Source organism: Camellia sinensis, chromosome 1 (assembly GCF_055761805.1).
Source record: "Camellia sinensis isolate YWXY chromosome 1, ASM5576180v1, whole genome shotgun sequence".
NCBI lineage: Eukaryota > Viridiplantae > Streptophyta > Magnoliopsida > Ericales > Theaceae > Camellia > Camellia sinensis.
The window spans coordinates 22,457,470-22,472,797 of NC_138961.1; the positions used below are offsets into that span (position 1 = coordinate 22,457,470).

At 38.2% G+C, this 15,328-nt stretch overlaps 1 protein-coding gene across 7 annotated transcripts in view; it reads right to left on the reverse strand.

Moving 5' to 3' along the window:
* LOC114285164 (homeobox-leucine zipper protein REVOLUTA) overlaps positions 1–15,328 on the reverse strand; it is a 51,872-nt gene that overhangs the window by 17,312 nt on the left and 19,232 nt on the right. For all 7 annotated transcript variants that reach the window (XM_082923137.1, XM_082923126.1, XM_082923124.1 and 4 more), the window contains 4 exons: positions 15,107–15,204; positions 14,742–14,925; positions 7,142–7,324; positions 6,612–6,692 (listed from right to left, as the gene is read on the reverse strand). In XM_082923137.1, coding sequence (XP_082779263.1) covers positions 6,612–6,692; positions 7,142–7,324; positions 14,742–14,925; positions 15,107–15,204 — 546 coding nt within the window. The remainder of the gene's footprint in view (positions 1–6,611; positions 6,693–7,141; positions 7,325–14,741; positions 14,926–15,106; positions 15,205–15,328) is intronic.

A 15,328-nucleotide genomic window follows, 5' to 3' on the forward strand; every position in this document is an offset into this window, starting at 1 on the left:
ATACAAATAGGAGATGTGATACAATCTCCTTCTCAAACTTTTGAACAAACTTCATCCTCGTCTTCATCATCATCACTCAAAACAATGATAGTTAGGCAAGGGGCCAAAGTAAATTTTTCCTCCCTCCTTTTATCAAAGTACGTCTGCAACTTCAGAGACTGAAATTCTGAAGGCAAGAATTCCCTTAATGTGACTAGGACAAGGGGACACTGTTCTAATTGTTCATCAGGGACCAATTTCTCTCATTTTTCCTTCTTTAGGTCCTTCTTTCCTTCTTTCTTACTTACTTTAACCTTTTTCTGTTTCTTGGAAACTTTTGATTTTTGCTTTTTGGAAATTTTTGGTCCTTGTTGTGTTGTAGAAGCAACCACATTTCTAGCTTTCACTGTGGCATTTCGCATCTTCCTCATGTTTTTCGATTGATAAACAACCCATTCACCTTCATTATCATTGTCGACAGTGATTAGGTTAGTAGATACTTTCTCTTGAGGAGGGAGCTCAATAATTTTAGAGTCCAGAAGTTCTTAAATTTTATTTTCCAAAACAAAACACTCCTTTATCGGATGGCTAATCAAACGATGGTAGGGGCAATACTTTGGATCGTTCGCTTTTCCTACCTCATGTGGTCTTTTCACCTCAGGGAGAGCAATCAACTTTTGCTCCTACAAATCTTCAAATAAGTCTTCAACCAGATCATCCGCGAAAGAATATTTCTTCTCCAACCTTTCTTTGATAGTCACCCTTTTGAATTCCTTAGGCTTTTTAGCCCCAACTACAACAGGACCTTTCTTTCTGGTTTTAACTATAGCTGTAATTAAGGACTCAACCCTTTCAACCACCCTAGACCTCCTTCAGTTAGCCAGATGTAACTCTATATCATGAGCTTTAGTGCATAGATCATTGAACCCTTCAAAAGTTTGAGCCATAAGAGCTATAGAGAGCTCATGTCGGAAGTTATTAAGGCACATCTGAATTAACTCTAATTGCGTGAACTTTTGAGGGCAAGCAAATGTCAAAGCTCGCCACCTTGCAATGAAATCTTTAGGCTCATTGTCACGTTGCTTGGTTTCAATCAGTTCTAGTACTCCGACTTGCTTTTGTGTGTTGCAAAACTGTTTAAGGAACTCCTTCACCATGGAATCCCAATTTGGGATTAATCCCTCTGGAAAGTTAGTATAACATGCAAATGCAGAACTTTCAAGTGATTAGACAAATAGTTGTAGGCAAAGGGTCTCATTCTAGGCTATCGGCCCGCATCTTGAAAGAAAGCGAGCCACATGTTGTCTTGGATCTCCTATCCCATCAAACATTTTGAAATCCAGTTGGGAAAAACCAGAAGGAAATGGAACAGCATTTACCCATGCTGAGGAAGGCTTTGTAATTCCTCGAAAGTTCTCATCATCTTTCTCTTTGACTTTCTTTACTTGTCTCCTCACCATATCATCAATCATGACTATGAGCATTAGGTTCATACCACCACTGGTTAGATCAGAATAACAAGGACCATTGCCCCCCAAGGCTAGTGTGCTTTGTACGTCTACAGATGTCCCTACTACAGATTGTGCCATTTGTTTGGGTGCACTTCTTGTTCCTGTCATTTAGGCCTGCAACTGTAGCATTTGCTCCAACATAACAGCCATTTCCCATTCTCTTCTCTTAAGTTGTTCTTGTAGGGCCACCACTTTTTCCTTGAGACTCTGTTGGCCTTGCTGGACCTGTGAATTTTCGCCTTCCTTTTCGACATCAGTCATCATAACTGCAACAGCTTTGTTGACATCTCTCAAATCATCGTTTTCAGATGAGTTAGAAGAGATAGAATCATCTTGTTCATATAAAGGATTATCAATCCCCACAGCATTACTTACATTTGAAGCATCTGACTGCGATGCTTTGTTCTGAGCCTCACAGGTCATAGACCTTATTACAGGCCCTTTTCTTATTCCCTCTATAGATAATTGCATCAAAGAAGAAATATTTTCCAAGGGTCGTTTACCCTCCGCCTTTGAGAGGCTTGACTTTCCAGTCAAGTCCGATTCTATAGTTCTTCCTAGTGCGACAATAGGACTTTCAATTTGTTTTTGGCGTTTATCTTTCAAGAGAGCCTTTTCAACAGCTCCTACAACATTTGTCGCCACTATTCTTTGTCCCAGTTTCTTTAAGGCCTTATTCTTCCTTCGCCTTTGTCTTTTCGAAATTGGACCATCTGATAACATATCAAGTCGAGCTTCTAGGGGCATAGAAGGAGCAGTTTGCGATTTTGCAAATTCCTCCCGTTAATATTGATTCAAACCCCGTTGGGCCAACGAGTGCTCCTTTTTTTGATTTGGCCCCTCAGAAATGATTGAATTCTAAATGGGCAAACTTCGTGCCTTGGACAAAACTGTTAATTCCTAGGCTGCAATTGTTTTTTCATATATAGAGGCGGTTGTTTTTCCATCAATAGGAGTTTGGGTCATTACCCTCCTCCTAATAGCCCTGATGATAGCCATGTTTTCAACAGAGGCCCTCCTTTGGGCAGACTCTGCCATTTTGACTCAGTCTTCTACCCTTATAAGTAGCTAGGCCACAACATTTTGTGTTGCGCCCGCTGAAGCTGCAACAAAGGCTGTAGTTGCAACTCAATTAGCCTCCATTGCCTAGATTAGAAAGCTCTTTGTTCGGGCTGTGGCCCTCGCCATTGCATACTGCTTCTCATAATCTTCAGTAATCTTTTACAAATTTTCAACTTTTTGAAGAAGTGTGACCTTCTTCATGACACCAGTAACCTTTGGGATAGCCAAGAGCATTCGCTCCAGAGCCCTTTGGGCGACAGGTGCTGGAGAAAAAAATGCATCTTTCCAGGATTTCGCTGATTCTACCTTTAGGACAGCCACGAGCATTCGCTCAGGAGCCCCTCGGGCGACGGGCGCTATTCCCATCCTTCATGATTTCAGAACCACCGAAGTGTAAGTTAGCCTCTTGACAGGTACTTCAGCATTCTTACAACAAAAAAATACGTCAGTAAGTTTCAAATATATATATATACATATATTTTTGTTCTTCAAAAGATGGGAGGAGAAATAGGTCCCACTGGGCATGCCATAATTTGTAGACACAAATTTTGAAACATAAAGTGTTTCAATACATTTCAAAATTCATGTTACAAATGTCCACTATTTAGTTTTTGGACTAAATAGTGCTGATTATTTGAATAACAGGTTCCTATTTCCGATCTGCATTCCAAATCGTTAATTACACATTTTATTTAAATGAAACCACCGATTAATGAAGAACAAAAAAATGAACAGAAGACAAATTAAAGAAAAGAAATATTTTATTGAAATTGTTGGGATTTAGAACCCTTAGATACAAAATACAATAGTTGGGTTTGGAACCCTTTACCTAGCGCTCGCCATCGTATCAGATGCCTGCAATGTAGTGTAAGCTTTCAACTTCTTGTAACGACTTCTTTAACTCTTAATTTTTCTCTCTCTCTCTCTCTCTGATCTTCGTACTTTTGATTTTCGATCCTTTTTTGTGTGGTGATCCCTCATATTTATAGAGGGCCTCATCCTCAATTTGAATTTCAAATTGAATGATAACACCATTTGAATTTTGAATGATAGCGCTATTTGAATTTAGGCGTAATCATATCTGATTAACCATATTTAAAATTTGAACATAAATTTGGTTGAAATTTATGTGCCAACAGTGGGCGTCGTAGGACGAGATGGTGGGACCTAAAAGGGGATAAACTAGAAATATTTAAGAATAGAATAGATATAAAAGGTACTTGAGACTTGGAAGATGATGCTAACACTATGTGAAACTCGATGGCCAATTGTATAAGGAGAATCTCAAGGGAAGTCCTTGGAGAGTCGACAAGAAAGGGGGTCTCTAAGGAAATTTGGTGGTGGAAGGAGGAGGTTCAAGCGATAGTAAAGATGAAAAAATAGTGCTTTAAAAAGTAGCAGAAAGATAAAACTGAGGAAAACCTTAAGAATTACAGATTGGATAATAAGGAGATCAAAAAAGTAGTGAGAGAGGCTAAGTTGAAAACCTATAATAACCTATACATTAGACTAGATAATAAAGAGGAAAAAAAGAGAATATACAAACTTGCTAAGATAAGAGACAAGAAAACAAGAGATTTTAATTAGATTAAGTGCATCAACAATGAGGACTCTAAGATGCTGATGAAGGATGAAGAGATTAAGGAGAGATGGAAGAACTATTTTGAGAAGTTGTTAATGAGGAACATGGAGAAAAGTCAAAAGGGGGGAAGTAGCCAATAATAAGGAAACCAAGATTAGAGATTCTATCGCAGGATTAGGAACTTTAAAGTGAAGATTGCACTTAAGAAGATGAAATCGAATAAAACTTTAGAACCCGATGATATCCCTATTGAAGCTTGGAAATGTTTGGGTAAAAAGGGGGTTGTTTGGTTGACTAGGTTATTTAGCAAGATTTTGTTGACTAAGAAAATGCAGAAGAGTGGAGGAAGAGTATTTTAGTGTCAATCTATAAGAATAAAGGCAATATCCAGAATTGCAACAACTATAATCAAGCTGATATGTCATATAATGAAAGTGTGGAAGAGAGTGATGGAACGTCGATTGCGAGATATAATAGAGGTGTCAAAGAATCAATTTGGATTTATGCCTGGTAAGTCAACAATGAAAATAATCTATCTTTTGAGGCGAGTAATAAAAAAGTATAGAGAAAAGAAAAGAGGCTTTCATATAGTTTTTATCGATCTGGTGGGTGTTAGAGAAGAAAGGGGAGACAAAAGGTTACATTAATGTGATTAGGGACGTGTATGAAGGTGTGGTGACCACTACTAGATCATTTGCTAGAGAGACAAGTGAATTTTCAATTACTGTAGGATTACACCAAGGATCAACCTTAAGTCTTTATTTTTATGGATGAGTTAACAAGAAATATTCAAGATGATATGCCATAGTGTATGTTTTTTGCAGATGATATCGTGTTAGTGGATGAGACAAGAGAAAAAGTACACACTAAGTTGGAGACTTGGAGAGAAGCACTTGAATCTAAAGGATTTAAGATAAGCAGAACTAAAACAGAATACCTGGAGTTTAATTTTAGTAATAGTTAGAATAGAAGCAGAGGAAAAGTGAAAATTGAGAACTAAGAACTACCTAAAAGTGAACATTTTTGTTATTTAGAATCGATTATCACAATGGCTGGGGAGATTGGAGCAAATGTGGTTCATAGAATTAAGGCAAGGTGGCTTAAGTGGAGGAGTGCGTCTGGGGTACTGTGTGATAAACGAGTACCCACTAGACCAAAAGAAAAGTTCTATAAAACGGCTATTAGACCAGCGATATTGTATAGGACGGAATGTTGGGCAACTAAGAAACAACATGTAGATAAGATAAATGGTGCTGAGATGAGGATGCTAAAGTGAATGTGCAGCAAAACTAGAAAAGACAGAGTTAGGAATCAGCAAGGTTTTAAAAAGCGGCCGCAACTGTTACGTAATGGCAGTAACAGTCCGTTAGACACCGTTATACTCTTTTACAATATTCTAAATAGCTTCATTTTCCCAAGAAAAAATAAATAAAAGCTTAAAAAAAACAAAAAACAAATACTCAAGTGATCTAAGTCCAAACAAAAAATCTTATATGAATTTTTTTTCTTTATAATATATTTTTTTTTAAATTTATGACACATTTTTTATTTTATACTCCTTTCATTTAATAATTGTGAATATTTTTTATTCAGTTAGTTCAGGTGTTGGTAAAAAATAATTTGTAGACATTTAAAATCAATTATTCTTAAAATCATTAACTATTGAAATAAAATGTAAAAAACTCCTTTTACAGTGATTTGAAAATATGAAATATATTAGATCATACTTAAAAATTAACAAAAATTGATCAAAATTTATTTTAAATCCCAATAAATGTGATTCTAAAATAAATAAATATATATATATATATATATATATATATGCATATTGATAAGTTTCCTTCAAATTGTGCGAAAAATTAAAAAAAAATCATGGTTCCGGTTACTGTAACCGTTACGCTACGGTCTTTACACCCGCAACCGCTACCGCGTCACTACAACCGTTACGGTGACTGCAACCACTTTTCAAAACCTTGGGAATGAGTATATTTATGAATGGGTAGGAGTAGTACCGATAGAAGATAAGTTGAGAGAGAATACATTGAGATCGTTTGATTATATACAGTAGAGACTAACAGAGACAGTAGTAAAGAGATGCGACACAGTGACGGTAGATGGAAATGTTAGGGGAAGGGGCAGACCTAGATTGACGTGGGCGAGTGTAGTAAATATTGATATGAATCTGTTTAATTTGACTAACTAAATGGCCATTGATAGAGTCGAATGAAGAAGAAAGATTCATGTAGCCAACCCCAACTGACGGTACTTAAAGGCTTGGTTTTGGTTTGGTTTAGACGTGTGCAGGTGAATGAGAGTATGCATACCTACATATTCTTTTCATACATTCATTAAACATGCAAGAAAATTATCTTAATTTATGTTTACATAAAAGAGAACAAATTATAGTCCAAGGTTTTTTTTTTTTTTTTTTTTTTTTGGGGGGGGGGAGATTGTTCAAAAGATGCAGTAGAGAAAACCTGCAAAAGATGTATGTCTTGAAATAGGACTGAATTTTTTTTGCTGAGACCACGACCTTCAAGGCGAATCATTTCCAAAATCTGTGATGCAAAACAAGAATTACAGTGAAAGACTATAGGAAATATACAAATTCAAATGAAGAAAAACTAAAAGTGCAATAATTCTATGTGATGAATGTCAAGTTATAAAAGAAAGCATTCACGCTCAGCTGGTTAATTGAGTTTGATTAGGTAGAAATGTACGGTCTCTTCCACCGAAACTTAAAATGATGCATTTTGGGAACACAAGTTCTGTGAATCAATTCAGCATGTGTCCCTAATCACTATGGAAGCAGAAAGCCAAAAATAGACATATTGCACCAAGAAAGAGAAGAAAAACAAAACAAAACAAAACGGAATGAAAGTATTTATAGTATATTTCCTTCTATTGTTACTTCATTTGTATGCCAAATCAGACCAGGAAACAATAAAAAAATATTTTTTTGAAAAAAAAAACAAACAAACATACCAACTGTCAAACATGAACTAACCTCCTCATCATCAACAGTGTGACCAAGCAGCATGCTACTGGAAGAAAAATCGAATGTGTATGATCCTGGCAATGCAAATGAGCCAGCTTTCAATGAAGCAGCAGAATATGCATCAATGCTCAAATCAGCCCACTCAGTGCGGTGCTCTCTCAGGAATCGAACCAGCAATGCAGAAGAAACATTCTGAAAAATGGAATATAGACTATCTCAATTTCACTGAGCCAGAGAGCTGAAAATGTTGATGCCATACCTTACCAACAATGACCATCGACAATGTTATAATGTCACAATCAATAAGACAATCACTGGGTTCATAGATAATCATATACTGATCATAGTATCAGTAGTCCTAGTAGAATGAGTACAATTTAAATGCTGCAAAGCTTTGAAGAAGCAGTTTATAATCATACATTGAATTATGTTGTTTTCTATAAGATTGTCCAAATCCAAAGTGGATGATATATTCTACCACGTCAAAGAGCTTAAAATTAGCAGGAGTTTTGTTGAGTTTCCATTGACAAGCGAATCAGAGCATTGCTCATTTTCGATTCTCAGTATCTGACATTTGGAGAAGGCTAATTTGTTGATCAGAGCATGCATCAGTAAGCAGAAGCTATCTTTTCTTGTGATTAGCAGATATCCTGGTAGCATACTATTCAATAAAAAATAGTTGTATTTGTAAGTTCCAGAATAAACTTGTATATTCAACTTATATTATTCACAAACAGTTCATCAGTTTATATAGCCCTAAATCTACGATTGAAAAAGGAAATACATTCCTATTTACACCACCACAATCTTGCCTAATTTGCCTAAATCCTAATATACACAAGTATGCCATATATGTTGGCATATTATAATCACCGAAAGTCTTAGTATTTTATTAGCCGAAAGGCACTTGGGTCTGTAATCATTGTGATGCCCTCAGGGATCATCTTGTAATTGTCTTGTTTGTAAACCCTAATCTTCATGTATAAATAAGGGGTGATATCTCATCATACCCTAAGCTGATTATTCAAAGCTTCATGGTATCAAAGCTGAACCTATAGGGTTTCGGCTCACCCTCGTTGGCAGACCTATTCACCAACAACACTCTAGGGTTCGAAGCTTACCTGGGTGGATCTGCCTTAGCCGTCTTCCTCAGTCGATCTTCCTCAGTCGATCTCCTCAACCGTCTTCCTCAGTCAATCTCCTCATCTCCTCAGCTCTCTCTCTCTGTCGCCATCGTCGCCCATCATCGACCATCGCTAGCTCATCGTCCCCGTCGCCAGCTCATCGTCACCATCGTCGGCCGTCAACTCTCTCTCTCTGTTCGTCCTCAGCTCGTCTTCCTCAGCCGTCTTCCTCGTCGACCTCCTCTGTCGATCGTCACTCGACCGACAGCACCGCAGCTCGGCGACCTCCTCCAGCCATTTCGTCGCTCGTCTTCTCTGTTCGTCCTCAGCCTCTGATCACTGTGGTCTATAAATATATATATATATATATATAACTATATATATATATCCGGCTCTATTTATATATATATATCAGGATATATAGTTATATATATATATATAAAGACATGTATAAATAAATCAATTTAAACAAAAAAATAAAATAAAATAAAATAAAATAAAAATAAATAAATAAATAAATAAATAAACAAATAAATAAATAAAATAAAATAAAATAAAATAAAAAAATATATATAGATATATATATTTTAAAAAAAAAAAAAAAAAAAAAATCATCATTTCTTAATTTTTTGTTATGTCTTTATAGTGGTCATTGTGCCTGTTATCTCACTACCACCTTCCGGGTTTGTGATTTCTACTAGTTTGTTGTGGGTTTGGTAGTATTGTATCCATGACAGATTCCACTAGTGTGTCCTCTTCGTCTCAAACACCAAAGAGTGAGAGTCTCATTCTACCTACTACCATGACTGAGAATCCCAACCCTAGTCTGAAAATCACCACCTCTCTATTTAATGGTCAGAACTACCTAGCATGGTCTCAAAGTTTGACTTTGTTTTTGAAAAGCAGAGGAAAGATGGGGTATGTTGATGGCAGGATACAGGCACCTAGTACCACTGACTCAGGTTATGACCAATGGGAGATTACTAACTCTTTGATTATGAGTTGGCTTATCCATTCGATGGTTCCAGAACTTGGTGAGGGCTACTTATCTATGGAGACTGCCCAGGACATTTGGGAGGCTGTGGCTGTTACCTATTCCCGCAAAGGAAATTTTTCACAGGCCTTTGAGTTGCGTCGCTCTATTGAAAGCACACTTCAGGGGGAGCAGACTGTTCTTCAGTACTTCACTTTCCTCACCAACGGCTGGAAACGCCTTGACCACCTGGAAGACTATAAGCCCGTTTGCCCTACTGATTCTGTCGGGTACAAGAAGTTCATTGCTCGGGAACGGGTCTTTAAATTTTTGGCCGGCCTAAATATGGAGTATGATCCAGTTAGGGGTCGAGTTCTGAGTATGGACACCCTTCCTTCACTACAGGAGGCATTTGCCTATGTACAAAATGAGGAAAGTCGTCGGTCAGCTATGATGTCCCCTGTCTCTACTGACCGTTCCGCATTACTGTCTACTCCTCGAGATGGCCTCAGCCTGCCTCCTCCGTCTGCTGCTAAGGAGTCTGTATTCTGTGATTATTGCAAGAAGCCGCGGCATACTCGTGAGACATGTTGGAAGCTTCATGGGACTCCATCTGGGGGTCGAGGTGATCGGTCAGGTTCTCGAGGAGGTCGGTCAGGCCACTCTCGAGGACGTGGTTCCTATTCCCAGGCTCATCAGTCTAGTGCCGTGGATACCCTTGATTCTAATTCCACTTCTGTTACCCAAGCTTCTGATACTGAGTTGGAGGATGCTTTGCGCCAATTGTTGGACCGCCGATCTTCTACTGCTCTCAGTACCGCTTCCTCGTCCTTTGCCCGCTCAGGTAACTTAGCATCTGTTCCTTGTGCTTTCCTGTGTCATACATCTTTGCCTTGGATTATTGATTCTGGTGCCTCAGATCATATGTCTGGCTCCCCTGATCTTTTTTCTGCCTATAAGCCCTCTTCAGGTCAGGACAAAGTTAGGATTGCCGATGGAACTGTTTCTTCCATTTCTGGAAAAGGTTTAGTCCAAGTCACTCCCACCATGCATCTATCTTCTGTTCTCCATGTTCCCAAGTTTTCTGTTAATCTGTTATCCTTAAGTCGTCTTACCCAGGATGTGAATTGTTGTGTGACGTTTTTTCCTGATCATTGTCTTTTTCAGGACCTTGTCACGGGGAGGACGATTGGCAGTGGTAGTGCAGAAAATGGTCTCTACTTCCTAGATCAACCGGACAAACTTGCTTATTCTTCCACCGCGTCTTCTACTACCCCCGCTGATGTATGGTTGTGGCATCGGCGTCTTGGGCATCCCTCATTTCATTTACTTAAGCATTTATTTCCTTCTAGTTTCGCAAATCATCATGTGTCTGACTTTCTTTGTGAGTCTTGTCAACTTGGAAAACAACATAGAGCTTCTTTTGCTCCCAGTTTGAATAAAAGCTTAGTTCCTTTTTCATTAATACATTCTGATGTTTGGGGTCCCTCTCGTGTTCTGTCTGTGAAAGGTCATCGCTGGTTTGTTACATTTATTGATGATTTTTCTCGTGCTACTTGGGTGTATCTCATGAAAGATAAGAGTGAAGTTTTCTCTGTGTTTCGCACTTTTCATAAGATGATTTGTACTCAGTTTGGGGCCACTATCAAAATATTTCGTTCTGATAATGGCGGGGAATACATAGATTCTGGGTTAGGAAACTATTTCTCTACTCATGGCATTATCCATCAGACCTCTTGCACCAATACCCCTCAACAAAATGGGGTGGCCGAACGCAAGAATCGGCATCTTCTTGACATGGCTCGGTGCATGTGTTTTTTTATGAACGTGCCTCAACCCTATTGGGGCGACGCTGTTCTCACCGCTGCCCATCTTATTAATCGTCTCCCTACCCAGGTCTTGGACAAACAGGCTCCGCTTCACGTCCTCCTCGGTTCTCAGTCCTTGTTTTCTATTCCTCCCAAAATATTTGGTTGTGTCTGTTTTGTCCATAATCACTCTCCCTCTCGTGGTAAGTTGGACCCTCGCTCCCTCAAGTGTGTTTTCCTTGGTTATTCTCCTACTCAAAAGGGGTATAAATGTTACCACCCTTCCTCCCGTAGGTGGTTTGTGTCCATGGATGTCACTTTCTTTGAATCCCAGTCCTATTTCTTGTCCTCTCCGGTGTCACCGTCCTCATTTCCGGGGGAGCCTTGGTGTGAAGTGAGTCCTGTGTCTCCTATGGTAGAAGTGAGTCCTGTGCCTCCTATGGTAGAACCAGTTATTCTTGCACCCCCCTCTTCTACTGGAACTATAGAACCCACTGTCACCAAGAATAAGGATGGGCATGTTTATGTCCGGGACATCGACAGAAAACAAGTTAACTGGATACAAGGGACTGTTTCTGCTACTCCACTGCCATCTCCTGCTTCTGATGAGAGTCCAGGTAACTTTGAATCTCGTGAGTCCATTGATCTTGATGTTCCTATTGCCAAAAGGAAGGGTGTGAGATCTTGTACTCAACATCCTATCTCACAGTTTGTATCATACTCTCATTTGTCATCCTCATATAGAGCGTTTGTGTCCAATATTTCCTCTGTTAGCATTCCTAACCATTTTCAGGATGCTCTTGCTATCTCTGAATGGAAACTAGCCATGATTGAGGAAATGAAAGCACTTAGAAAGAATGGCACTTGGGAATTGACTGAGTTACCTACGGGCAAACGACCTGTGGGCTGTAAATGGGTATATACTGTGAAACACAAAGCAGATGGGTCTATTGAGCGTTACAAGGCAAGACTTGTGGCAAAAGGGTTTACTCAGACATATGGCATTGATTATCAGGAGACCTTCGCACCCGTGGCTAAAATGAATTCAGTCAGAGTACTTCTCTCTCTCGCAGCTAATCTAGATTGGCCGCTTTATCAGTTTGATGTCAAGAATGCTTTTCTCCATGGTGACCTCGAAGAAGAAGTATATATGGACATTCCTCCGGGTTTTGAGGATCATCAAACAGAAGGGAAAGTATGCAAACTTCGGAAGTCATTATATGGTCTCAAACAATCTCCAAGGGCTTGGTTTGAAAGATTCACTCAGGCTATGTTTAAATATGGTTTCAAACAAAGTCAGGCAGATCACACATTGTTTGTGAAACATTCCTCATGCGGTAAGACTACAGCGCTTATTGTTTATGTAGATGACATAGTTCTTACAGGCAATGATAGTGAGGAAATACCTCTGTTGAAGAAATACTTAGCCAAAGAATTTGAAATCAAAGACTTGGGAAGCTTGAAGTATTTTCTGGGAATTGAAGTTGCTCGCTCTAAGGATGGGATATTTATCTCACAGAGAAAATATGTGCTTGACCTGTTGAAGGAAACTGGGATGCTTGGCTGCAAGGCATATGCCACCCCACTAGAACCCAATCAAAAATTGGGAGATGATGAAGGAGGAGAAGTTGTGGATAGGGGAAGCTATCAACGATTAGTGGGTAAGCTCATTTACCTATCTCACTCCCGTCCTGATATTGCTGTTGCTGTCAGTGTAGTTAGTCAGTTTATGCATGCTCCTCATCAGATTCACTTTGAGGCTGTCATGAGAATCTTGAGGTATCTGAAGTCTGCTCCTGGTAAGGGTCTGTATTTTTCAAAGTATGACCATCTTCGTGTAGAAGCCTATACAGATGCTGACTGGGCCGGGTCAGTAACTGATAGGAGATCAACGTCAGGGTATTGCACATTTGTCGGCGGCAACCTAGTTACTTGGAGGAGTAAGAAACAAAATGTGGTTGCCAGGTCAAGTGCAGAAGCTGAGTTTAGAGCTATGGCACAAGGTGTGTGTGAACTTTTATGGATCAAATTATTGTTGAGTGATCTAGGTATTGCTCAGACGGACTCCATGCGGTTATATTGTGATAATAAGGCCGCCATCAACATTGCTCACAATCCAGTTCAACATGACAGGACAAAACATGTTGAGATTGATCGCCACTTCATTAAGGAAAAACTCACTAGTGGTACCATTTGTACTCCTTTTGTTCAGTCTGGTGAACAACTTGCTGACATTCTCACCAAGGGAATTGGGAATAAACCGTTTCATGACATATTAGGCAAGCTGGGCATGAGAGATATCTTCGCACCAGCTTGAGGGGGAGTGTTGGCATATTATAATCACCGAAAGTCTTAGTATTTTATTAGCCGAAAGGCACTTGGGTCTGTAATCATTGTGATGCCCTCAGGGATCATCTTGTAATTGTCTTGTTTGTAAACCCTAATCTTCATGTATAAATAAGGGGTGATATCTCATCATACCCTAAGCTGATTATTCAAAGCTTCAATATATACATATATTGCCATATATACATGTATTCTCACAGTATTGAGCTATTCTTCACAACGTTTACTGTTTCATAATAACAAATGGAAAAGACTACAGATTGAATGGATTGATTACAATATTGAGTCCGGTATTCGAGGTTTTGAAAAACGGTTGCGGTGACGCAGTAGCAGTTGCGGGGTGTAAAGACCGTAGCATAATGGTTGCAGTAACCGAAACCATAATTTTTTTTATTTTTCGCATAATTTGAAGGAAACTTACAAATATGCCTATATATATATATATTTCAAAATCACATTTATTGGGATTTAAAATAAATTTTGATCAATTTTTGTTAATTTTTAAGTATGATCCAATATATTTCATATTTTCAAATCACTATAAAATGAGCTTTTTACATTTATTTCAATAGTTAATGATTTTAAGAATAATTGATTTTAAATGTCTACAAATTATTTTTTACCAACACTTGAACTAACTGAATAAAAAAAATTCACAATTATTAAATGAAAGGATTATAAAATAAAAATTGCGTCATAAATTTTTTTTTTTAATTATAAAAGAAAAAAAATTCATATAAATTTTTTTCTTTGGGCTTGGATCACTTGAGTATTTTTTTTTTTTTGTAAGCTTTTGTTTTTTTCTTGGAAAAAGAAAGCTATTCAAAATATTGTAAAAGAGTGTAACGGTGTCTAACGAACCATTACGGCCGTTACATAACACCAAAACGGCCATATTTTCACCGCTATAGCAGCCGTAACGGGTAGCGGTAACCACCACAACCATTACGTAACGGCATTACGCAACGGTTGCGGCCGCTTTTTAAAACCTTGCCGGTATTCTTTGATAATTTAAATGGTTAAATAATAATATGTATTTTATAAAGTCTTACGCAAAAGTGTCAAATTATACAGAGACACGTCATTAATATAAAATGTGGTAACCACAGGATCATTAATTGCTACCATTAAAAGTTCCTTAGTACTTCCATTCAAGTTTTCTTGGTCGTCAACTTTGAAACAACTTAATTATATTTTATTATATTAGCCTCAGACTACAATTTTGCTGAGTATGCAGATTTCCTGGAAAAATCTTGATATGTGGAGATGCACCTCACTACCTCCCTGATTACGATGGAAATAAATGGAAAATATAATAATACAGACAGCATTACTTAAATTTCTATTTTAAAACTCACTGGGAGTAGTGTGGAGGCTTTCACACAAAGGATTCCTCCAACTAGAGGTTGAGGATCAACAGGATATGAAATGGTCCCAAAATTCTTGGTTGTGTTAATAGAAATTACTAAATCTTCAGCAGAACCATAGCTCATCAATGACCAACCATCATTATTGAATCCACTGACCGCATCATTGAAGCCCCTAAAAGCAATCAACAAACAGATAAAGAGAAAAAGGACAAGATGAGAAACTTGAAGATAGAATGACTAATGTAAAGATAGATGCATTTATGCAAAAGCATGATGTTCATGTTTGTATATGTAAATATGAATAAACAGCAAGACAAAGATGCATGGAGACCAGAAGATTTTGTAGATATTACCTGCTCAATCTTTGGCTGAAGGTTCGTAAGGGAGGTTCCTTGCCATGTCCTACCTCACAACTTCTTTCTCGAGCTATTCTCCTAATGTAATGCAGTGCCTGCATTAAAAAAAGTCTTAATTAGTTCCTCCAAAATTTGAAATGATGTTTTAACTTTGAAAAGGAAAAAGCGAAGGCTATTACAGTTAAGATTGCTTGTTCAACAGCAAAGTTGAGACCATAA